The 23,571-nt window shown below is 51.9% G+C and overlaps 1 protein-coding gene across 2 annotated transcripts; it reads left to right on the top strand.

Annotated features, from left to right (window-relative positions):
- Positions 1–1,691: 1,691 nt before the first annotated feature.
- On the top strand, positions 1,692–23,234 carry SLC17A9 (solute carrier family 17 member 9). 2 transcript variants are annotated; one of them, XM_040609253.1, is made up of 14 exons: positions 1,741–1,849; positions 3,960–5,398; positions 10,320–10,517; positions 12,052–12,191; positions 12,848–12,947; positions 13,742–13,872; positions 14,688–14,784; positions 15,803–15,899; positions 18,020–18,107; positions 18,439–18,473; positions 19,035–19,150; positions 19,612–19,667; positions 20,423–20,452; positions 20,558–23,234. In XM_040609253.1, exons 3-14 carry the CDS (start codon positions 10,345–10,347, stop codon positions 20,719–20,721), a joined length of 1,227 nt encoding a protein of 408 aa, XP_040465187.1. In that variant the 5' UTR covers positions 1,741–1,849; positions 3,960–5,398; positions 10,320–10,344; the 3' UTR covers positions 20,722–23,234. The 2 variants fall into 2 exon arrangements, with proteins under 2 accessions (XP_040465186.1, XP_040465187.1); XM_040609252.1 differs by lacking the exon at positions 3,960–5,398 and having other exon boundaries at positions 1,692–1,849.
- Positions 23,235–23,571: the final 337 nt, after the last annotated feature.

The following is a 23,571-nucleotide window of genomic DNA, read 5'->3' as shown; positions in this document are numbered from 1 at the left end:
GACGATGGTTTTGATTTTTGGCTGCACTTCACCATGACTTGGCTCCCTCTTCTGGAAACGGGCACAGTAGCAGAGTGAGTAAAAATACTGCAGTTTCCCGTTTCCTGCCCAAATAAAGGGAGGAAAGCCTACAACTGGGTGAAGACAAACTCTGTGGTTACTACACGTGGTTCCCCTCAGGTTCTGCTTGCAGCAAAATTTGTTGCGTTTGTTTCCCTCTGTCGGCAGCGGGTCTATGGGACCGTGTGACTGCGCCACAGCCCTTCTGGGTAGATCTCTCCTCTGAGGAAAGAATGCTGCAGTAAAGGACAAAGTACAGTTTTATGATTTTAGCTTTTGTCAGCGCTGGTGACCTTCTGGAGTTTTCTCCATGGTGTGTGAGGAACCTTTTTGCTATCTCACTCTCTCAGGTTCAGTTTGGTAATACTGCTACCCCTTTTAAGTAGCTAACTGCTCCAAAATATTTGTTAGAAGAATGAGGGAGTGAACTTGTTAGTCTGCTAAAGGCTTCATTTTTAACCAGCGTTCGCAGGCTGCTGGCTACAGGAGCAGCAGCTGGAGATGCTGGTCCCACACCTGCACCTGGTGCCTTTTGGTGCCGCCCAGAAGCTCTGGTACCTTCTCCCAGGGCCATGGATGACCTTGGTCAGGCTGTGCCGGAGCTCCTCCAGCTTGTGCTGACCTGAAGCTTTGCCATGGCTGCATCCGAGTTGCCACTGGCCACAGAATTACCCGAACAGTGTCTTCACAAGGCTCCTCCGCCTGCTCATCCTATCCCTGAAGTGAGTCACAAGTCCTCTTGTTCTGGACTGAGATAACCATCACTAATTACCTGTTTCCATAAAGGAGCCTGATTATCTCTTTCAGATGCTTACAGCAAGGCAACAGCTCTAGCCAACAGTTAAACCAAGCTGTAACAATACTTATTCCGATTTGTTTTTTCCTTTAATTCTTTGGATGGGAATATCATATTCTGTTCTAATCCTTAAAGGGGGCTATAAGAAAGATGTGGACAGATGTTTTAGCAGGGCCTGTAGCGACAGGACAAGGGGGAACAGCTTTAGACTGAAAGGGTAGGTTTGGATTAGATATAAGGAAGAAATTCTTCCCTTGAGGGCGGCGAGGCGCTGGCACAGGCTGCCCAGAGCAGCTGGGGGTGCCCCGTCCCTGGCAGGGTTCAGGGCCAGGCTGGACGGGGCGGGGGCAACCTGGGCTGGTGGGAGGGGTCCCTGCCCGGGGCAGAGGCATTGGAACTAGGTGGTCTTTAAGGTCTCTTCCAACCCAAACCTCACTATGATTAAAAAGCAGAGACACTTCGCCACCTGCACACCTACAGAAGCTGGAAATTCACCAAGAGCACAAGAAGTGTTGCACTTCCCGGGTGCCAGAGGGAGAGGAGGGACCCTGGTGGGGGTCAGTCCCGCTGGATTTTGCCGGGGAGCTGGAAGTACTCACGGGGGAAATGAAAAAAAAAAGGGAAAAACCCCCACACGCGTGTGGGAGATGGATGGAGGGAAGGCTCCCGCGGCGGCCGGGCACCTTCCCCCCATGCGCCCTCCGGGGCCGCTGGTTCGAGGCTGCCCCAGGTCGGCTCCCGGCCCCGGTGCGCCGCGGGCGGCGGGACTTCCCGGAACGGCGCGGCGGGCGGCGCTGACACGTGGCCGCGGCGCGGCGGGGGGAGGGAGCCGGCGGCCGCCGCGATGTGAGCCGGCGGAGGCGGAAGGGCTGCCCGCATGGCCGCGGGGGGCGGCGGCAGGAATGTGCCGCTGTGCAGCGCCCAGCACGGCCCCCGCGCCGCGCCGCTCGACGGCATGAGGAGGGATGGCGGCGGGGACCCGTACTGGTCCAGGTAAGGCTGGACCCGCTCCCGGGAAAGCTGCTCCCGGGAAAGCTGCTCCCCTACTCGCAGCGCTCGCTCGGGACCCCCCCAGCCCGGCATCCCCCGGCCGGTCCCCTCCGGCCCCGGTCCCCGCCGCAGCTCGGGCAGGGTCAGCCGGCGGCCCCCTCTGATGCTGCTCCTGGAAAAGATGCGGCGTGGGGCTGGAGGGGGCCGGGCTGTCCCAACCGCTACCCGGAGGCGCCCGGTGCTCCCCGCCGGGCAGCGGCCGCCGCTCCCGGCTCTCCGCTCCGCCGGTGCGGGGGGCCGGGGGACGCGGTGGCAGCGCCCGGGGCCGTCCCCGCCGCCTCACTGCGACGGGGCGGGGGGAGGTTGCGGGGTTACCGTGGAACACGGCGGGGAAAAGTCCCCCGAGCTTCTTGCTGGCCTGAGGTCAGTCATTTAAACGTGGTACCGCCGCTACGGGGTTCTTATCGAAATGTGCCAGCAGGGATGTTTGTACTGCTCACTGCAATTCATTAGGATAAAGTCTGGAATAGTAGCTGGGCAGCGGCTGAACAGCACAAACTGTTCCTGAAGTTAAGTAATTAAAATACTGTTAAGCACAAACTGACGGCTTTTAGCAGCCGGGGTGTAAGCAGAGGCGGGGTGCTCAGTTTGTGGAGCAGAGGGTCCGAGCCAGGGTCCGCGCTGGGACACCTGGGACAGTGCTGCCCCTCGGCCACCGAGAGTCACCCGGCACCTCCAGCTCGGGGTCTGCCACTTCTCCCACCTGAGCTGGGGTGACTCGCTGATTGCAAACTGGAAGTGATGGTCAGAGGCTTTTCCAACCTGGTAGCCCCTGGACTCCACTGTGTTGCCCCCACGCTGTTGGAATCTGGTTCGGTGTAACCAGCCTGCCCCGGGGGTCCCGCTCCCCTTTGCCTTCGGGCCGGTGTGACCTGCGGTGAGCTCGCCCGGGCTCAGGAGGGTGGAGGTGACATCGGTGCCAACGCACAGGAGTGTGCGGCCGAAGGGAGGGATTGCCCCTTCCCGCAGCAGTTAGCCACTGGATGAGCTGGGATTTATCGCCAGTCGCTTGCTGCAGTGGCGGCCGGCCGAGAGCCGGCCTCAGTCTGCCATCCCGAGAGGACTTTTCCCGCAGTCAGAGACACGGAGCTCTAATCGAACCCACCCTCAGCTCAGGAGTAAGGGGGTAGGTCTCAAAAGCAGACCGCTGGCACTAGGGTCGCTTAAAACTTGAAGATTCTTTCCCTCAAAAGCACTTGGGAAAATCCCTTCTCTCTGTCTCCCCTTTTCTAGCTTTTCCCTGAGTCTTTGTGAAATGGGAGCGCTGGGAGAGAAAGAACCCCATGCCAGATTTTCACAAAGCAAAGTTTCCATTTAGGTCTTTTTCCCCTAGAAAAAAAGATTTAATACATTTGGCCAGAGTGAACACTCCAGTTTCCAAAATCTCTTCGAAAAATGCAAACCATCGATAACACTTTCCAAAACAAAAGCGACTGCTGATGAGGACAGTCTGTTGATGAAGACAGACGTATTCTGAAGCAATCATTCTGACCGTCTTCAGTGCTGCTAGTAATTGAAAGAATCCAGTAAATGCGAAAGAGCAGCAGGATAACCATAACTGCCATCAGATCATTGTCTATATTGCTGTAATTCACAGAGCTGAGATCGTGTCCCGGTTGTTTGGTGCAGATGCACATGCGTGGTCCCAGCCCTTGTCTGGGGAGGCTTCATGGTCCAAAGCAAACTGGACTGGCGGCGGTTGGGAGCCACCAGGGGGGAGCAACTGGCCAGATCATGCAAGCAAGTTGGTCGGGTTAGATACAATACCTGGTTGGGTGGTTTAAAGCCAATTTGGCAGACAGTTTTCGAACAGTATATGCAACTAAATAGCTCTCACCATTTCCAAGTAATGAGCTATTGCCACGGAGGCAACGGTTTGGAAGTGGGGGAAGTGGCATGGGCTCTCCTATGGTGCTGCAACAACTGACAGGCCAGGCAGCCTTCCAAGACCTGTCTGCGCCATCGGTGCAAGGAGAGATAAACAGTTATCTTCGCAGGTTTATTTTTCCGTCTTTGTTCATATTGCTTCTTCTTTTGTCCTCCCTTTTCTCAGCTGGCTTTTCCTTCCTCTTCCACTGTTCTTGCCCTACGTTTTATCCTGCCTCTCCGGCTGCCTTTCCTGAATTTTTCTGCAGGTCTCCAATGGCTCCATTATTACACATCTCCTCTTCCTCTTCCAAGAACAACACTTGGGTATTTCTGTTTGGGGCTTCCGTTTATGTGGTGTGCCTGGACATTTAGATAGCACTTTTTAATGGAGATCTTAACTTGCCGGAGCAGGACCACTTGGGCAATAGATGTCTTTAAGCATCTCTGGTTTAACTGGGGGAAGACCCAGCGAGAAGAGAAACCAGTTGCTGAAGGCTGCTCACAAAGCCACTGGCAGATCCAGCAGAAGGCATGGGGCTCATGTTTTGAACGATGCCTCCAGGAGAGAAATACAACATGGAAAATTCAGTGTGTCCTGGGAAGCGAATGACTCCTGAAACCACTGCATCTCCCTGCCTCTGGCTACACCTGAAGTCAAGGGATCATTACAGCAGTTTCTTTAAGCCCTAGAGATAAAAGGAGCTGTACCACCAGCCACCAGCTGGTCTCGGTCACCTGGCCGTGCTCTTTGCCTGGAGCCAGTGGTCACGTTGTTTTTCTGCGTTCCATGCCCTGATCTTCTGTCAACACCACGTTACAGCTTTTGTTCCCTTTTTAAAATTTTTTTTTTGGCAGTTGGGTTTTTTATTGTACAAGTTCCACACCCTGGTTTTAATTGTGACCTTGCTGAGAACTTTTCTCATGTAGAAAATACAAACAAGACAGACGTTTCACTCCTGGCTGATCCACGTATGCCCTTAGATCAGCGTGCAAAGCACGTGTGCACTTCATTATTGTGTTTTCCCACCGCCTCCACCTGGACTTAATAACTATTTCCAGCTCATATGAGCTGCTGAAATCTAATTTCATCTTTGCTTTTGCTGAAAGCAAGAAATGAAGAGAGGGAATAAACCCAGAGCCGTGTTTGCTGAACACCACTCTGTTGCCATCTGCGGCTCTGCGGAGGGAGCTTGTGCACCGGAGGCGGGCAGGAAACCAGCAGCTTTCCCAGCAAAAAAAGCCCTGTGTCCTCTGTGCAGCCCTTGTTGGCTGTTAGCTGGTGGGTTGAAAAAAACAAACCACCACCCTTCTCTAAACCCCAAAGCTACTTTCGACAGTGACAAATCATTAGCTTGGAGCCGGTCTGCAGCATGACAAAATCAACTGGAATAAGGGGGAAAAAAACAAACCTCTGTCTTGACAAGCGTGTTAGATTTTCAGGGAAAGGAGAAACTGTTGAGAAAAACATGGAGAGAAAAGTGAGAGGACTGTCAAACCAGGTTAAAAATAACTTCCTGGGTATTATCTCCTTGCACAGGAGTGTCTGCACGACTGCTGTGGTTACGCCACGTTAGTTGTACTGTGGTTGTGTTGGAGAATACTGTGAATTAAAGCCATAGGCAGGTAAGCTGGGCAAGAGGTTTGCAAAGGGGGATGCTGCCATGAGGCTGGGAATGGTGGGGAGGAGGGAAGGGTCCCCAGGCTGTGGTGCGGCCGGCAGCCAGGCACAGGGGTGACCACAGGCACCAGCTGTCCATGCTGGGGACGTTCCCCTGGGAGATGGCCCCATGCTTGGGCTCTTGGGTGCCCTTGGGTTGGAGCTGGTGGCCCTCCAGCATGGCTGGGAGCTTGGTACCATCACGGGGGCTTGTCCCCATCCTGCTCTGGGGTTCTGCAGGAACGGGCGAGTGTATGCCGCTGGTGGCTGGGATGAGCGAGAGGGCTGGAGGTGCCGGAGGTGGCTCCAGCTGATGCACCCACTGTGCATCTCACACAGAGCTGGTTTTAGTCTCCTTTTAGAGGAGGGAACTGAGGTGGAGATGCCCTGGGAGTGGGCGGTATGCCCCACTGCCAATACCTGTGCCCACCTTGGCCAGGCCGCAGCTCCAGAGCCCATCAGGAGCTGCAGCTCCCAGTTCTTCCACTTCCAGTTCCAGTTGTGGGAAGCACCCACAACCCCTGAAGATGGCTTCTGGCCAAGAGCTGTTGCTGGAACAGACCGTTTGTAGCCTTGCAGCTCAGCACAGCTCTGTTACTGCCTGATGGTCCAGCCTGGTGCCTTGAAGGGGGTGCTGAGCTGTGACCTGACAGCCTGAACTCCAGCAAGTCCATTTTAACAGTGACCTGCAGTGTCTGCAAACAGACAGACCTGCAGGCTGGGAAGAAGGAGGGAGGCAAGTCAAGAGAAATAAAGTTGGATAAATATTTGCTCTGTGGCATCTACCGGAGAAATTCCTCCAGCAGGAAAACACACTGCAAATAAAGATACCCTGTGCTGATGGCTTGCCTGCCACCGCGGGGCAGCCGGGCTTGGTTTTGCCCCTTTGGGGCTCTCAGACATCCTTGAAAATGAATCTTAACCACTGTGCCCTGGGCAGGGGACCCGTTTGGCTGGTGGGAGCCTGGTCCCAGGGGAATGACTGGATGCTTGGAAGCAAAACTGTGACCACCCAGTGCCCAGGGCCCCATTTGGAAGAGGAAAACCAAGGGACATCAGGCAGGGCTGCTCAAATCTAGGGCTGCTGCCATACAGAAAGCCGCCCAGGAAGAGTCATTAGGGCTTGAGCTAATTATAGTCTGTCTGGGTGGTGGTTGGAGGGTTGCAAAATAGGAAGTGTTTTGTAGCTGCATGGCTGCTTTGCTCAGTAAAGGGGGTCTCGGTGATGTGCAGAAGGGGATGCACCTGCGGTGCCCGTTTCTTGTAAGCAGCGAGGCATGGTGGGTCGGAGAGCGGGTGGGTGGCGAGGAGCTGCCACCAGCATGCGCCACCCAATTAAGTCAATTAGGTGGCTCGAGACAAGCCTCCAGTGATACACCTGCTGATGGTTTGGAGGTGGCTGCCCCCTCGCTGCCCCACGGAGCCAGGGCTCAGCTGGGATCAGCATGGCGCTGTGGGGAGATGCTCAGCCTGTCCCCGTGGTGGGTGAGACGGGCATGGTGGCACTGATGACACCAGCGGCTGTGACTTCCTCAGGTTTAGATGTGCTTTACTCTGACTCACGTTGGTTATCTCCAGCAGAGATTATCTGTACCTCCCTCATCAGGGAAGCTATTAGATTTAATTTGTTTATGATGGTAAAGCTCTGCTTCTCGGATGGCTGGTGTTACCTACAAAAAATACTGTTTGATTTCTCATTAGTCCTTCGTTTTTGAAGGAGAGCTGTAGTTCTTCCCCTTTGTGCTGGTCGAGGTTTCTCCTGTAACCTTGGCTGTTGTTGTTTTGCACTGAGCAGAACATTGACTCATCGGCAGCCGCCGTGATAACTGTAATTAGGAGCAAATGCATTTACAAAGCTTTTTCCTCTGATGCAAGCACATCATTGTCCTTGCAGAGAAATAATTCTTGCCATGCTTTTAGGTGGGTGTGGGCAGCTAGTGATTACATTTGACGCTCATATTATTTGAGTGGATTTTCCTTGCTGGATATACTACCTACAGAGCAAGTGGTAGTCTGAAGCCACCTTCATACTCCCACTTGTTTAGAGCGTAAGTCCCTACTGATGCATTTAGATATATAGGAAAAGAATATAAATGTATAGAATGGAGTAGTAATCAAAAAGAGCATTGAGACTGTGTCATATACTCAGAGACTTATTTAGTGCTTTTGAAAAAGAATAAGAGTCAAGAGAAAAATATTCAGAGGAGTTTTGTCAAAACATCAGCTGGGGAGGGGGCTTGTTGGGAGCACGTCTGTGCTTGGCAAACCCTTCCATGCTGTGTCTGAGCTGGGCTTTGGACGGTGCCTTGCTTTTGCAGAGCCACGTGGCGCTGTGCACCCCGCTCCCCGCAGGTCAGGCTTGGTTCCTGGATAGCCCCGCACTGCTGGCACGGCAGCCTCCCCCTGCCACCCCCAAATCTCCTTGTGTACCCCCAGCACAGAGGCTGGGGGCACTCTGCTTGCCTCATCGGGGTGAGAAAAAGGGCTGGGAGCCCACAGCATCCCCTGCTGCCCCTCCGCCCTGCAGCCAGAGCGGCTCTGCAGCCTGCTCATTGCTTTTTGGGGTTCAGTCCGTACCACCAAACTGCGCTCCCCCCCGCACCTTCCTTGGGCACCGGCATTGCTGCACGTGGGTTTTGCTTTTCCTAGTTGCAAACACCCACAGGAGGGAACAAACTTTGGCAATATTGTAAAGAGAAACAGAATAAAGCCCAGTTCATTGAGCTGCACTGGTCTTTTCCTCTCTGTCTTCCACCTTGCACAGCCATGCAGGATTTAGGGCCAAGGAAGAATTGTCAGTCTAATAATATCCCGTGAAAATGCTGCTAAACTCATCAGAATAACTGCTGGGAGAGAAGGCAGAGCTCAGCCCCGCTCCAGAGATTGAGAAAGTTCATAAAGGTGTCCCTTTGCTTCAGGGTGAAAAGCACAATTCAGAAAACTGTCTTCGTGGCTAAATAATAGGAAAACCCTATGCATGGCACAGGCTGCTGCATTTTACTTGGTCACCTCTATTGTTGCAGGTCCAGTAGCTCAAATTAATCAGTGCCATGCTGCTGTAGGTAATAGGAGAGATTATGGCCCTGGGCTGGCAACAGCCCATTGCTGTGGGTGCAGAAGCACTGGTTAGGCAGGCGTGGGTCGGTCGCTTATAGCTGCAAGCATCTGATCTTGGGTTGTCTTGAGGCATCCCTCTGATGCGGGTTCTCCGTGACGTTTTCCATCGACAGTTATCCGCCACCCACTCTCTGCCTCTGATGAGGGATTTATACCCAAAACCTCCTGCCTGTGTCATCCTGCTGGGTTGGTCTGACCCCAACATGCAGCATTCAGAAGCCTTTGGTTTCGCTGCGCTTTGCCGTGGCAAACTGAAGGCAGTGGAGCTGCTGCTCCCGGAGCTGGATGGGGCAAGAGATTAAAAAACAGATCACAAATTTGCAGCAAATGAAAATCTGATTGCTGCACATCTTCCTCTCGATGTAAGAGCAGGAGGGTGTCTGAAAGTGTTTATCAGCCAGTTCAAAAGGCTGAGGCAGGTCAACCCTTGGTTACTTACTCCTCCAGCAAAAATACATGAGGTTTGCTAGTTCCTGTGTTATTTCGTACGTTTGTACATGTGCTCAGTGATGGTGGTTCCAAGCTTCAAAGCACCAGCTGAAACGCTGCCAGCTCCTCCTGCCAGAGGTTGGCACTGAGCTGCTTATCTGCCTCATCAGGAAACAACAATAAATTCCCCTCCGATGTGTACAACTGCCCGGCGTGTTCCGTTTCCCATTGTGCCTTTGCCTCCCTCCATGACAGGCCATTTGACACGTTTACAGACGGGTTTGTGCTGTGTGGGATTAACCTACATTTATCACATTCCAGCACGGAGAAATAAATGCTCAGTTTGGTATCAAAAATGACCCTGGTTGTTTCCCGTGTGGAAGGTGGGTGTGGGATGCACAGAGGTGGGAACACAGAGGTGCTCTGGCCTCTGGGTGTAAAAATAACCAAATAGAAATCACACAAATACTGGGTGTTCTTACTAAGCTTTTAACTCCATAATTCACAGATAAAGGGGGACCCAGACTGACGTTAGTGGGGGTTCACCTACACCTGGGGCTGCAGCCTGCAGCAGGGGGGGGGTCTGTGCTCCAGAAGCCCTGCTGGCTGGGAGCAGGGGCAGATTGCCTTCCCACTGATTGCCAGCCTGTGTCTTCTGCAGGAGTGCTTTGCCTGGGGGCTGAGTACTCATGCATGGAAAAAATACATTCTGTTAACATGTTATTACTGATATTATCTTAAAGTTCTTATCAGACCAGGCTGGGTTACTTTTCCCATCTCTCTGGGCTATTCAGCCCTATCGTGTCTTGTCTCTCACTAAAGAATTCCTCCTCTCCCTCCCATTTAGGAAGGGTAACCCACCCACCACTGTGAGGAATGGATAGGAATGCCAAATAACAAATGTTTGCTACCAAGACGGGGTGTCTCATGCAAATGCTTCCAGCTTCATGCATTGACCTTTCCTTTGTTATCCTTAACTTTTAAAGAGCAGTTTCTAAAGCTTTTGTTTGGGAAAAACGAAAGCATACCACGCTTCCCCCCACCTTTCCCTCCATCCGCAGTCAGTGATGCCCAAGCAGCCCATCCCACCCTGCAGCCCATGGACAGATGTTATTTTGTTGCTGGGCTCAGTTAGTGCTCGGGATGAAAGTTAGCATCCTTCATAGAAGTCACCAGATGTGATAACGCTCTGTGTCAGAACCATGGGCCACAGGGGGATTGCGCTGACCTTTATTTTATCAAGATACACCCAGCTTGCAAGCAAACCAGTCTCGCCGTGCATGGATCTCCCATGCAGACCATTCCATCTGCCCTTCCCCATCTTCCTGTCCATCCTTGCAGGCCCGAGTCCCGTGTCTGGACAGTGATGCTGCTGCTGGGGACGTGCCTGCTGTACTGCACCCGCGTCACCGTGCCCATCTGCGCCGTCGCCCTGAGCACCTACTTCGACTGGGACAAGAAGCAATCCGGCGTAGTGCTCAGCAGCTTCTTCTGGGGCTACTGCTTGACGCAGATTATTGGAGGACATATCAGTGACCAGTATTGGAAATTATTTTCATGTTTTCCTCTGCTCAGGCTTTTTAAATGACACTTCGCTTGGTTTTGACCTCTCAGGTCCAGCCTTGACCGTGGCTGTGCCAGGTTTCACCCTGGGACAGAATGGGTGGAAGGGTGGAGCGTGGTGGTGGGGAGAAGCTCCATGGGGCACTGCAGGCTGCTCTGAAAGCAGCTGAGGTCTCTCCATCAGCCTCACTAAGGTCTGTAGCTGATTCAGATAGGATGTGCCTAGTTGTGACTGTCCGATTAGATTCCTGGCTCTTGAAATTGCTGCTGTGCTTATAGGGCAGCACGCTCTGAAGGATTTTGCAGAGGCAGAATCCCCAGCATCATCGTTACAGCCTCGGCAGTTCCTGCAGACTGGCTGCCAGGAGAGATCTGCAGTCATGTGAACCGACACTTAGACCGACACAGGGTTTTTTCACCTGGAAACAGCAAAGAGCACTTTTATACCAGCATAATCTTTCCGATGGAGGTTGTTTTTAGGGTGGGTTCAGTAACTGGAATAATAAAAGCAAACCCACAAGCTTACATATTAAGCTGGTGAAAGAAATAGTGGGTGTAAAACAGACCTTATTTTAGAGAAGTGATAACTGCTGATGCTCTTTGCATAGTTCATAGCTGCTGCTCACCAGGAGCGTCATTTGTCCATTAACAGTTTAATCCCAGCAGTGCTGGACAGCCATTTGGGAGGGTTTATAACTGCCACAAGAAGAAATTATTTCCTTTTTGCAAAGAATACAGCTTTTTTCAATCTGATCTGCACAGTCTATCTCTGTTTTCCATTCAGCACCTCCTTTTTCCACCCTATATTCTCATGCAATCTTTTCACAAGCAAGCCACCATCAGGGTTTCCGTCATGTCTGGGAAAACTAAGTGTCTCCATTTTATCATATCAATTAAAAAGCAACTTCCCCAGCTAGCAGTAAGGAAAGATCTGAGTAATTACCTGCTCGAATTCCTTTCCCCAGCCACCCTATTTTTAGTGAGGAGGGCTTTCCTATGAAATCCTTGGTGAGGAACACATGCCTGGAAGGAGTACATTATCCATGCAGTGCACTGTGCTGTTTCATTATGTTCCTTAATAGTTTCCAAGCAAATGTCTGCAAAAACCCAAATGTTAACAGGCAGAGCAAAAAAGCAGATGGAAGGGTAAACACCAGCACTGGTTAAGAAAAGCAGAACGGTGACAGCAGCTTGGGCTTCCCCGCTGTTGGAGACCTGAGCGCATCGGTGTGGTGGTGTCCTGGGGGATGGGGTGGGATAGGTGCTGGTGGCCAGTGTCCCGGTGAGAGTGATGCCTGTGGGATGCTGCTCCAGGGCAGCAGCAGGTGGGAAGGGAGGAGGTCAGAGTCCAGCCCAGGGAGCTAGAGGCGTTTGTGAGAGAGGAACAAGTGTGACTGAAGGGTTGCTCTTAAAAACGGGCTAAACTGGGAAGACCACTTGAGTCTCGACTGGCGGGCTTTGCCCTTTCACCCTCCCTGTGTTTTTTGATAACATGTTTTCTGTCTTCCAGAATAGGTGGTGAGAAGGTCCTCCTCCTCTCGGCATCAGCCTGGGGGTTCCTCACGGTCCTCACTCCGCTGCTCACCCATGTCACTTCTGCACACCTCGTTTTTATGACCTGCTCCAGGTTCCTCATGGGGCTGCTGCAAGGTGAGACCCCTGTCCTGAGCACGTCTCTGTGCCTGCCCACCCAGGGGCTTCCCAGCACAGGGGCTCCTGTGCACTAAACTCGGCTGCAGCTCACGGGCTTCGCAGTGCGTGAACCCATCTCCTGCATGTTCGAGCACCCCGCTGCCTCAAAACTGCCTCTGCAGCCAGAGCTTCTGCGGGGAAAAAGAGTGACACATCTAGAGAAAGTCGCTGACAAATCGTTCCCCTGTAGGAATCTCTGCCAGACAAGGGCTGCTGGCTTCTGAAATCATCACTGTTGCTGTTTGATTTTCCACATTTTAAAACTCCCTCAAAGCACTTGGGGAAAATTGGTCCTTGCCAAAACTTTTGGATAATCTGGGGTGATCTTCCTTCCCTCTTGCTGAGCTGGGGAACTGCTGGGATAAGTGCATTGGCACTGATGGACTTAGAGTAGCAGCAGTGGCGATGGAGCAGGATTACGGAGAAGGCACAAACACACCTTTCCTGGTGGTGGATTCACTCATTTTATTTTATATCCCTGTTTTGATTTTCACCAAAGGTATCGTTGCTTTGTCTCGGTGTTTAGCTCCTGTTGGATCTTTTAAATTAGCTTTTGCTTCACTCCTGAGGGTGCAGGAGCCTGACTGCTCCCTGTCTGCTCCCGTTGCTTACAGGGGTGTATTTCCCATCCCTGGCCAGCCTGCTGTCCCAGAAGGTCCGGGAGAGCGAGCGAGCCTTCACCTACAGCACGGTGGGGACCGGCTCACAGTTTGGGTAAGTTTAAAAAGAGCAGCAAGCGGCAGTCTCTGGACATCACACGTGATGAAATGCCATTAAACAGTTGGAGGCAAAACTCGCAGCCCAAAGTACACATGGATCCCTGGGTCCTTGAGGATCCTGGCTGCAGCTGAAGAAGCCTCAGGCAGTTGCTGTCATGCATGTCAAGGTTTTGCGTAGTTTTGTTTTCTTTCTTTTCAAGCCAGACTTTGAAGAGTGTTTGCAACATTTAATTGCTGTGGGAAACAGCCTGATTCAGTAGGAAGAGCAAGGGTCAGCCTGAGCCCGGTCATCTCTCCTCTCTGATAGATGGGGATAATATAACTTCCCCATCTCCGCTATTCTGGATGAGAATTTCCTTTCTCAATGCAAGGGTGGCTTAAAAGCCAAAGAGAAGTATTACTGTCTTTAATCACTTAGTTTTCCAGTGTACTCATTTCTTTTGCTGATTTATACATTCTCTGAGTTACTTTCTGCACACCAGCAACCCCATTTTCTTTCCCGGCCGAACACGTTTCGGTGCAGGGCAGGTGAGCGTGGGGTCCCTTCGCTGGTCCCTCTGTCCAGCTGAAGATCCGGCACGAGATGCCCTGCAGGGAACAGGGCAGGTTGCAGAGTTGAGGGGTGAGTGGGCAGGTGGGCAGTGCCTGCACACACAGCGACTGGTGGCTCTTTGAGGTGCATTTAGTGACAGGCAGCATCCACCGCAGGAGCATCTCATCTCCCACTGATGCATGCAGCCTGACCGCTCTTAGCCAGACCTATAAATCCGAGCGTGGTTTCCCCCCCAGGACGCTGGTGATCGGCGGTGTAGGATCTCTCCTCCTGGACTGGTACGGCTGGGAGAGTGTTTTCTACTTCTCTGGTTTTCTCACTCTGCTCTGGGTTTACTGCACCTGCAAGTACCTCCTGAGCGAGAAAGGTAAGTCCAGCTGCCTTCATCCCTCGGGCTGCCAGCGCTCCAGGGCTGCAGGGCACGAGTGGTGCCTCTCCGTTACCTTCTGCAGACCCCCCGGATTTTCAGGAGCATGCCCCATTTTACAGGAACACCTTTTGTTCGGATGTCTTCTATAATACACGCTGTCTCCCTGCCAAGATGCTGTACCCAGAAACAGGGTTTTGAGCTCTTGCATTGCTGATTTCTGATTTCAAGTCCCAAGCTGCATTGCATTGCTGACGAGAGCCTGATCTGGCTCCTCAGTACTCTTAAGCACCAGTGAAAACACCAAACAGAGCATGATCTTCAAAGTGGATTAAGCTAAAGCAGGACAAGATACTTATTCCAAACTAAGAGCATCTACACAGAGAGCTTTTAAAAACCAGTTAATCCAGAATATCTCTTCCCAAATAACTGTCTGGGAGTAATTCCCCACACGGGCAAACCATTACACCTGACTGCAGCATTATGAGTGTGAGCGTGGTATGTTGGAGCTCGGCTCGTCATGAGCCTGGTACCTGGTACTGCACAACGTGCAAACCCGGTCCCTGCCCAAGGGATTTTTGTGTAATTATAACGGGAGATGCAACATACGGGCAAAGGTGGATGGATGGAGAAGTCAGTGGGTACAGTGGAAATATTTTGGCCAATGTAATAAGGTGTTTTCCTGAGCATTCAGTGGTGGTATAGCCAAAACACAAGGGTTAGAAGGAGATGAGAGGTAGCTGTATAGCAGTCCCCCAGGACTGTACAGCAAGTTACGGATCCAAGCTTGCCTTTGTCTGTTTTCTTCCCTGCAGACCTCATCATCCCTGTAGACTATTTAATGAAAGGCCTCTCGATATCCAAGCAGACCAAAGTTCCCTGGAAGCAGCTGTTTAAGAAGGCACCTATATGGTAGGCAGCGGCGGTGGCCCCGAGCACCGGCAGGGCTGGGGAGCACCCTCCATCCAGGGGCTTTTTCTCCTCTCTGTGCTTATTTCTTCTGCTTGTGTGTATCTTGTCCATTTATTTATGTGTTTGGGAAATGTGATCAGGTTTTCTAATCCCTTCTGTGTACAATATGTATATATAAAAAATACAATAATATACATATATACACATAATATATGTATTATATATATATACACAATAATAAAATATATATTATATATATATATGTGTGTAAGAACTAAAAAGATAAGCTTGACAAAAGGTGGTTTATGTTTTGTCTGGAGGAATGTCAGGCTTAAATGTTACTGGCGAGTCTCTTGCCCTCACAGGCTATTCCCTGGGTGAGTCGTGCGCTCCTCCGGCATGATATTCTCCACTGGTCTTGTTAGAAATGCTGCTTCTAATGAGCTCCTAAGAAGTGCTGCTCAGGGGCACTGGCTGGCACAGGCTGTGTTCTCATTGCTGGCAAAACAGCTTTTTAATAGCTGGGTTTTCTTTGGGATGCCGCATGAGGTACTGAAGCTCATCCAAGCATGTTCCCAAGTGCCGCTTTAAGATGGGGAGGAGGGCAGTGGGGCTGCAGGGCAGCAAGCCCGTTCCTGCCTTGAATAACCACGGAGCATCTGCTGATAACAAATCCCTAGAAAACCCTAATCAAGACCTCCTGGAGCAGGACAGCCCTTGCAGCGCTGGATGGGACTGGTGGGAATTGCACTTGCACAACGGTGGCTGCAGTTAACCTCGCCTGAACCATCGGGCACCTGCTCCGGCGCTGTGCAATGAGGGCAGCCAATGAGTGATGCTGCAAGTGGCGAGCCAAAAGGAGTAGTTATCCGTGAAAAAAATCTCAGGAAGTAGTTCTAGCGCTGTGAGAGATTTCTTTAGAGACCAGGAACTGAAACATTGGGTTGCTGGAGTGCCCGTGTCCCACCCAGTGTGACATGTCGTTCCTGATTGTTTCCTCTCTGCTGTGTATTTTCAGGGCTGTCATCGTCGCTCAGCTTTCTACGGCCAGCACGTTTTTCACCCTCCTCTCCTGGCTGCCAACTTTTTTTAAGGAAACTTTCCCCGAGTCAAAGGTAAGTTGGCTCTGAGACACAGGCGTTGCCGGTCACCATGCTGGGTACCTGCCAAGGGGTGGGTTAGGGAGGAAGGTGACGGCAGGGGGATTTGGGGAGAGCAGGTTGGGGGGCAGGGGGAGCTGGGAGGTTTCCTTGTGGCGTTAGGAGCTGTTACCCTGCGCATACATCTGGAGATGTGAGCATCCTCCCTCCAGGTGTCTAGTTGCTTGTTTAGGGATGCTGAAGTGAGGCAGAGCTGAGGCACCTCCCAGGCAGGGAAGAGAGGGTCGTCTTTGGTTTTTACCTCTTGTTTTCTGAAGAAAGGGTGGGTTTTGAGTGGCACAGAGCTCATGACATTACGCTGTTGTAAACAACCGCCATTCACTCCTGGGTTTTCATGTTTTTTTTAGCTGTACTGACATTATATAGCTCAGACCTGCCTGTGAAAATTATAATTGCCATTAATAGCGTGCAATTCAAGAATACTATAAAAGCTTCCCTCTCCTCAGCACAAATATGTTCCCATTTTTCAGAAACCTAGGCAATAATACTCTTCTGGGCTGAGATTTGGTATTTTGATCTTGTTCTCAGAAACTCAGACAATCTTTTCCACAACGGCTCTGTTAGGTTTTTGTAATTTCCAGAGCTGCTAACAAATGTTTTTTCACATTACATGTATAAGATGCTTTATGGCATACTTGATATTTATATTAAAATCATGTATTAAACCGGCAAACATATTGTTGTGACAAGATCTGTGCACCTCGAGTAATGTGCTTGTGCAGCAGTAATTTACCATCTGTTAAGCATTTTATCGTGGTGCCCTTATGTAAGATGCTCTATGTGGCGTTCTTGCATCTGATAATCGCTTCATACGTTTTAATAAAATGAGGCTTGAGGATGCTTGATTTTAAAGGATGGATGATAGTTCTTAGTGTGGGGAACCTATGTCACCTACTGGTCAGAGTTCCTTTTTGAAGTTGAGCTGCCTTCACCACTGCCCGAGCAGCTGCCTGCAGCCCGCCTGGACGGGGTGGTGGAGGTCTTTGGGGATGGGGGTGATGGAGGGCTTTAGAGATGGGGGTGATGGAGGGGTTTGGCTCATGCTGCTCAGGGTGATGGGCTGTGGGGATGAGACAGGGGCAGTTCGTGTGTTGGGATTGACACGCTGAGCAACCCCAGCTGGTGTTAATAGACACCAGAGACACTACCCCACAAACCCTACGGGGTACCATTTCCAAAGGTGGCCAAGACCCAGCATTTCAAGGCACTGAAAGATGCAGATGGACCCTAGTATGATTTCCAGGAGCAGCTGAAACAGGATTATTGAAACCCAAGATTATCCAGCCCTCCCACGCATCCTGAAGCCAGGCGAGGGAGGGATGCCTCCGTGGAGTGATGGGCTCTGGGCGAAGGGGGGAGATGTGGGGGACGATGGATGGATGAGTAGGTTCAGCCAGCTGAGATGAAGCCCAGCTCAACCCACACTGATTTCAGCTCCTTGTGGGATCTGGGCAACAAAATGCCTCTGAGCAGCTGTAATCCAGATGACCGGTAATCATCTGTGATTACAACTGTAGCGTAGCTCGCTTATTGGAAATAGGCCAAAGTATGCTGCTACCCGTAATGTTACCTAATCCTGGCATTAGAAAATCCTGCTATGTTCCCTCCGCTTCACAGTAACGCTGCTAATGAGGCTGAAGCTGATGTTGGAAATTTTGCCGGCAGCTTTACTGATGACCCACAGGGCAGAGTAAAATCTACAGCTCACTTTCCAGGGCTCTGTGGCTCTCTGCCACATCACCTTGCTGGACAGTAAACTTTGCCATGTTTAATCCCTCTTTCCAGAGCAGAGAGAGCTTTCTGCCTCTCCCCTGGATGCAGGGTCACCAGGGCATAAGCAAAGACAGCAATCCTACGAATGCCACAGCCCTGTGATGCACCTGCCACCCTACTGACTGGAGTGGTGCAGGGTGTAGCTGAGAGCTTGCATTGCAAAGTGGGTGGAGATCCTGCAAAAAAGTCCTGATCACTTCATTTTTTTTTCTTTCTACAGATATCACAGACTATCAGATAAAATACTTGCAAACAAACTGAGTTCTGACAGCAAACCTCTCTTGATTTTTGCTCCCTTTCAGGGCTGGGTGTTTAATGTAGTCCCCTGGCTGGTTGCAATTCCAACAAGCTTGTTCAGTGGATTTCTGTCCGATCATTTAATCAACCAGGGTAAGAGCTCTCTTGACTTTTCCTCAGCTCTTATTTTATGTGATGTGGAAAGAGGACCTGGGTGGGAGGAGGTGGGCTTGTTGGTAGGGAGAAGACCCAGCAAATAGACAATGTGAGGTTCTGATAGGAAAGCAGAACAAATACTCCAGGGTCCAAATCCATCCATGTGTTTGGGGCTGCCTTTGATCTCAGTCACAATATCCACCTGCAGATGAAACCTGGCCATCTGAAATCTGGCCATCTGAAATCCACTTACCCTGTGGTCTCCTGGCTGGAGAACAAGGAGACCTCGTGAGCAATGCTTAACTCCAGCTCTCCCTTTCTCTTCCAGGGTACAAAACCATCACCATTCGTAAGTTCATGCAGGTGAGAGAGCTGAAGCCACAGGAGAGGCACCCAGTTACCTGCTGAGCTCTGCTTACATGGCAGATGAGACCTCTCGGGGAGCTGGGCTGGTGGTTACGGGTGGAGAGGACAGGTTTTCTAGCTTTGCAGATCGATTGGTGGTCGGCGTGTATGGGAAATGAAATCCCGGGGAAAACCCCATCTGAGGAACAGAGCGTGGACCAATGGTAACATGGAGCACAGAGGTCTGTGAGTGCCCTGAAGAGGTTTTCTGGTTGGCAAGGGCCAGCCATGCGCTGTCACTCCAAGTGACCCCTTAGATACTGAGGAATAGCCGTGCAAGGTTGACCAGAAATAGAAATGCTGGGTGAGAGCACAGCGTATCCTCTCTGCTCCGCAGCATCACACCCCTCCAGACAGACCTCTGACACAGAAGGGCAGGACACCAGGGAAAAAGGCTCGAGAAGCACCTGGTGCACCTGAGCTCTTGCCATTGTCAGAGGGAACAGTCTGTCCGTGAAAGGAGTTGCTTTCTCCCTTACAGAAAATGTGCTATGCTATTTAATTTTCCCTTTCTTCCAGGTCATTGGCTCCGGCGTCTCGAGCATTTTTGCTTTGTGCCTGGGCCAGACCTCCAGCTTCTGCAAAGCGATAGTGTTCGCCTCCGCCTCTGTGGGGCTTCAGACCTTTAACCACAGGTAACGGGAATGGCAGCGGCACCAGCTGTGCCCTCAGCCCTCAGCCCACGCTTGGCGCTCGGGGGTCTCGGGGGCGGCTGCCTCCGTCCTGACTGTGCGAGAAAGAACTGGCACTCGTCTGAGCATCGTGTGGTGGTCCCTGTGGGGCCGGTGGAGTTTGGTGCCCACTGGGTTGGAAATGATCCAGCAAACCTCTAGCAGGGGGAGGGGCTCGCTCCGGCAGGTAGTAGGGAGCTGGAAGTTGGATTTTGGCCCCTCTGAACGCTTTGAGTTGAATCTGTTTTCCTCCTGGTACTCTCCTGTGCTGCTTCACTCTGTCTCTTCCCTCCTTCCTCCTGCCAGTGCCATTTCTGGTCTAGGACCCCTTCCTTCTGTTGGACAAACTAAACGCTGTGTAAATGATGTGAAAGCAGTCACGCTCCATTGAAACGGCCCTTTTGCCCTCTCTTGTTTCCCACTAGCGGCATTTCAGTAAACGTGCAGGACCTGGCCCCCTCGTGTGCTGGCTTACTGTTCGGTAAGGGTCCTGGGGGGGTTGAGTTGTGCTGGTGTTGGGGGGGATGCAGTTGTCAGTAAGGTCTGAGCAGGAGCAGCTCCGTGGCATGCCTGCTCTGTCTGTGTGGTGATCCCTGCGGGCAGCGCCTGTGCCAGCGTGCCTGCCGGGCGGTGGGATGCTTCCCTGTGCCGGGCGGTGGGATGCTTCCCTGTGCCGGGCGGTGGGATGCTTCCCTGTGCTGGGCGGTGAGATGCTTCCCTGTGCCAGGCGGTGGGATGCTTCCCTGTGCCGGGAGATGGGATGCTTCCCTGTGCCGGGCGGTGGGATGCTTCCCTGTGCCGGGCGGTGGGATGCTTCCCTGTGCCGGGTGGTGGGATGCTTCCCTGTGCCAGGCGGTGGGATGCTTCCCTGTGCCGGGAGATGGGATGCTTCCCTGTGCCGGGCGGTGGGATGCTTCCCTGTGCCGGGCGGTGGGATGCTTCCCTGTGCCGGGCGGTGGGATGCTTCCCTGTGCCGGGAGATGGGATGCTTCCCTGTGCCGGGCGGTGGGATGCTTCCCTGTGCCGGGCGGTGGGATGCTTCCCTGTGCCGGGCGGTGGGATGCTTCCCTGTGCCGGGCGGTGGGATGCTTCCCTGTGCCGGGAGATGGGATGCTTCCCTGTGCCGGGCGGTGGGATGGGGCTGTGTCACTTCTCCCTGCCATCAGCAAGGCGTTTGGCTCGGATGAAGCTGCTTGCACCTTTTTTTTTGGAATATGCAATTTCTTTTCTTTACAGGTGTTGGGAATACAGGTGGAGCCCTCCTAGGTAAGGTGCCTTCCTGCAGCTCATCCTTCCCTGGGGAGCCCTCTCCTCGCAGGCGGGCAGGATCCGACCCCAGAGCCTTTGCATTTCTCTTCTCTCCTGTCCCAGGTGTCATTTGCGTGTACTTGGCTGGCTACCTGATTGAAACAACTGGCTCCTGGATTGCTGTTTTCAACCTGGTGGCTGCTGTTAACAGCATTGGCCTCTGTGCGTTCCTTGTGTTCGGAGAGGCCCAGAGGGTGGACACAGACTCTGCATACATGGATCTCTAGAGATGACTCCAGCAAGCAGCTGAAGGACAGGGGAGCGTCACATCTATGTGTCATTGTTGCACAAGTGCCAAAGAACATTTCTTTTTTTTTTTTTTTTTAGGTGTTTAACAGGAAAAAATATACTGAGACCAAGCCTATAATGGGTCTGGATGAAACCCATGGGAGAAAAGAAATAGAGAGTTCATTTTTTGCTCAGGGCATAGCTGATGGCCTGCCAGAGCCATCCAGCTCGACATCTCCACTGAGGATACGGCCCGTGTGCCCCAGTCCATGTCTAGTGGACAGACCCATGTGGCCAAAGCAGCGTACCCGGCTTGTCTCCGCAGGCTGCCGCGGTTTGTGTGCTCTGCCCTGGAGCGGTTCCTTGCTGTGCCAGCGGCAGGTCCCTCCATGCTCTGCTGTCCTGGACCACAGGGAGGGTCCTGGCTCTCGAGCTGCCCCGCCACACGTGTCCTCTGAACTACACAAAAGGAATAATCCAAACGAACGTACCTCTGACCTTAACCCTCCCGTGCGTGCCTTCATTTTGCAGTCTGCTCGGCCGGTACATGCCAGGTGTACAAGTTGTGAGATGGATTCGGGGCAGGTCCTCTGGCTGGGCGCCCGCTGTGGACCCAGGGCCGCGAGGTTGTGTCAGTCCTGCCTGCACCGCCCTTGAGCTGAGCCCCAAACCCTGCGGCCATCCCGGCGGGAGGGCAGCGCTCCAGGGCTCCCTCCTCTCCTGGGGCATCTGCTCCAGCCCTGAGTGGGGATGGGGGTCACCTCCAGTGAGGGCAGAGGGACGCCGCAGGCACCCGTGGCCAGGCTTTGCTGGGCTGACCTTGCGGTGTAGGTGCAGCTGAGGAATCCCCCGGGAGCTGTTTTGCCATATGCTGTGAATGTATAGAAAGAAGCGGTCGTATTCTGTGCTGTGGACCTGACTCCCAGATGCTTTCTGCTCGGTGAGACGTGTCCTCCACGTGCTGTCAGAGCGGCGCAGGAGATGTTCCAAAGAGGCTGCAAGGGGCAGGTCTTGTTCCTACGTTAAGTATAAAGCAAATTTGTACATTGAGGATCCATAGTCCTGGGTGTGGATCCCTGCAGTTCCCTGTGTCAGAGGGAAATACTCAGCTGTACACGCCTCTGAGCCTGATTGTCTTAAGTTATTTATAAATATTTTTAAATTTAAGTACCAAATTCTATATTTTATGGACTTGAGGCCTGATTCTGCATGCTTATTTTGGGTGGTACTCCCACCAAACCCCACAATATTTCTAGAAGGGAAGGATTTACCAGCCTCCAGTTTCTGGTTTTGTAGGATCTATTTTAAATGTGACATTTCATATAGAAGCAAGTCATCGCTTTTCCTCCCACCCCTTGCTTGCAGCCTGGCAGGATCTCTTTGATTCCTCTAGCCCTTACCAGAAAACTTCAGATGAGCCTTGGGAGCAGATTTCCCAAGGGACCTCGCTGTGAAGCGAAGCTATAGGTTCGGATTCATCGTCCTTGAAAAAAATAATTGTCCCCTGCTCCTCCTTTTGTTTTGGCTAAATTTCTTCTTGGAAGATACGCTGGAGCCGCGTTAAGTTTCTGAATAGCTGGGTTTGTAGTGAAAATACTGACAGGCTTCTAATTGCAGAGACACTAATGTGTGCCACTAAGCTTAAGCTGAGTTACTCCTCAGTATTAAGAGATAAGGATGCAACTGCCTGATGTCTTTGGGAAAGAATATAGCATCAGTGTGGCCCGACTGGGGGCCAGAGAGATAAAGTATTTTTTTCTCTTGTGCTTTTTTCTCTAAAAGGCTGGTTGCTGCCATAGGTGCCTGTGTCTGGGGTGCTGCAGAACCAGGACACGCAGATGCTGCCGGGAAGCCTCCTAAAATCAGTGGGTGAAATGGGGAGGACAGGCTGAGCAAATGCAGCCCAGGCTTGCCAAAGGGGCCCGAGGCTGTGCAGGCATCTCTGCCAGCCCTGTCCCTTGCCCGGTCTGAGCAGGTTATTTGAATGGCCTTTTCTATAGCGACATAGGTTAAAAAAGGTGGTGGGGGGGTTGTTTTTGAGTTTGGGATTTTTTTACATCTTCCCTGGCCGTTCAGTGTTGCAGGTCAGGAGCACTAGGTGTGGATGCTGGTCCTCTTTGCTGGTTGCATGGTTTCTTGTGGAAGAGTTGATGAGTGTAGATCACTCATGTTCTAACCATGCAGCTTGGCCACCCCTTGGCTCTGCAGGCTGGGAACTTGGGAACTAAGAGCTTCAAAGGAAAGTTGGCATTGCTGGCTGTGCCTTCGTTGTAAGCCCAGCTAACACTTTGCTGGGCTGTCCAGATTCTCTCTCTCTGTAAACTACCTAATAAATTAAATATTTGAAGTACATTTGAGGCTTAGGTTACATTAGGTTTGCACCTCTTTGGGAAAGTACTGAAACCATTTTACACAGCTGCACTATGACTTCTTTAAGCGACCTTGCCAAAGCTTCTGGCTGAGTTTTTGTTATGGAAGGACCTAAAAAAATAAAGGCAGCAAATCATTTGCACACTGTCTGATTTTCCTTTGCATGCAGAGATGCTGTTTTGTGTGATCAGTAAGGGACAGACAGAGCTCAAGTATATTTAATGTGATTAACCCCCTGGGGCTGGTGCGAGAGGACGGGGAGGCTGTGCTGGGAGAGTATCGGGGCTGGCAGGTTTTCATGGCATCCCTGCGTGTACTTGTGCATCAGACCTTGGAGGACATCTAGCAACATCTTCTCACTTACTTTGCAAAAATGACTGAAAAGTTGTCTTGAGCAGAGCTGCGGTCAGTACAGCACCAGGAGGCATGGTGCAATACCAAAGTACTAACAGAGATGAAGCAAGTCTTCGGTGGGGTGG

Source organism: Falco naumanni, chromosome 10 (genome assembly GCF_017639655.2).
Source record: "Falco naumanni isolate bFalNau1 chromosome 10, bFalNau1.pat, whole genome shotgun sequence".
In the NCBI taxonomy this organism is placed as follows: Eukaryota; Metazoa; Chordata; class Aves; order Falconiformes; family Falconidae; genus Falco; species Falco naumanni.
The sequence above is the reverse complement of the archived record's forward strand: the minus strand, read 5'-3'. Positions and strand labels throughout refer to the sequence as shown.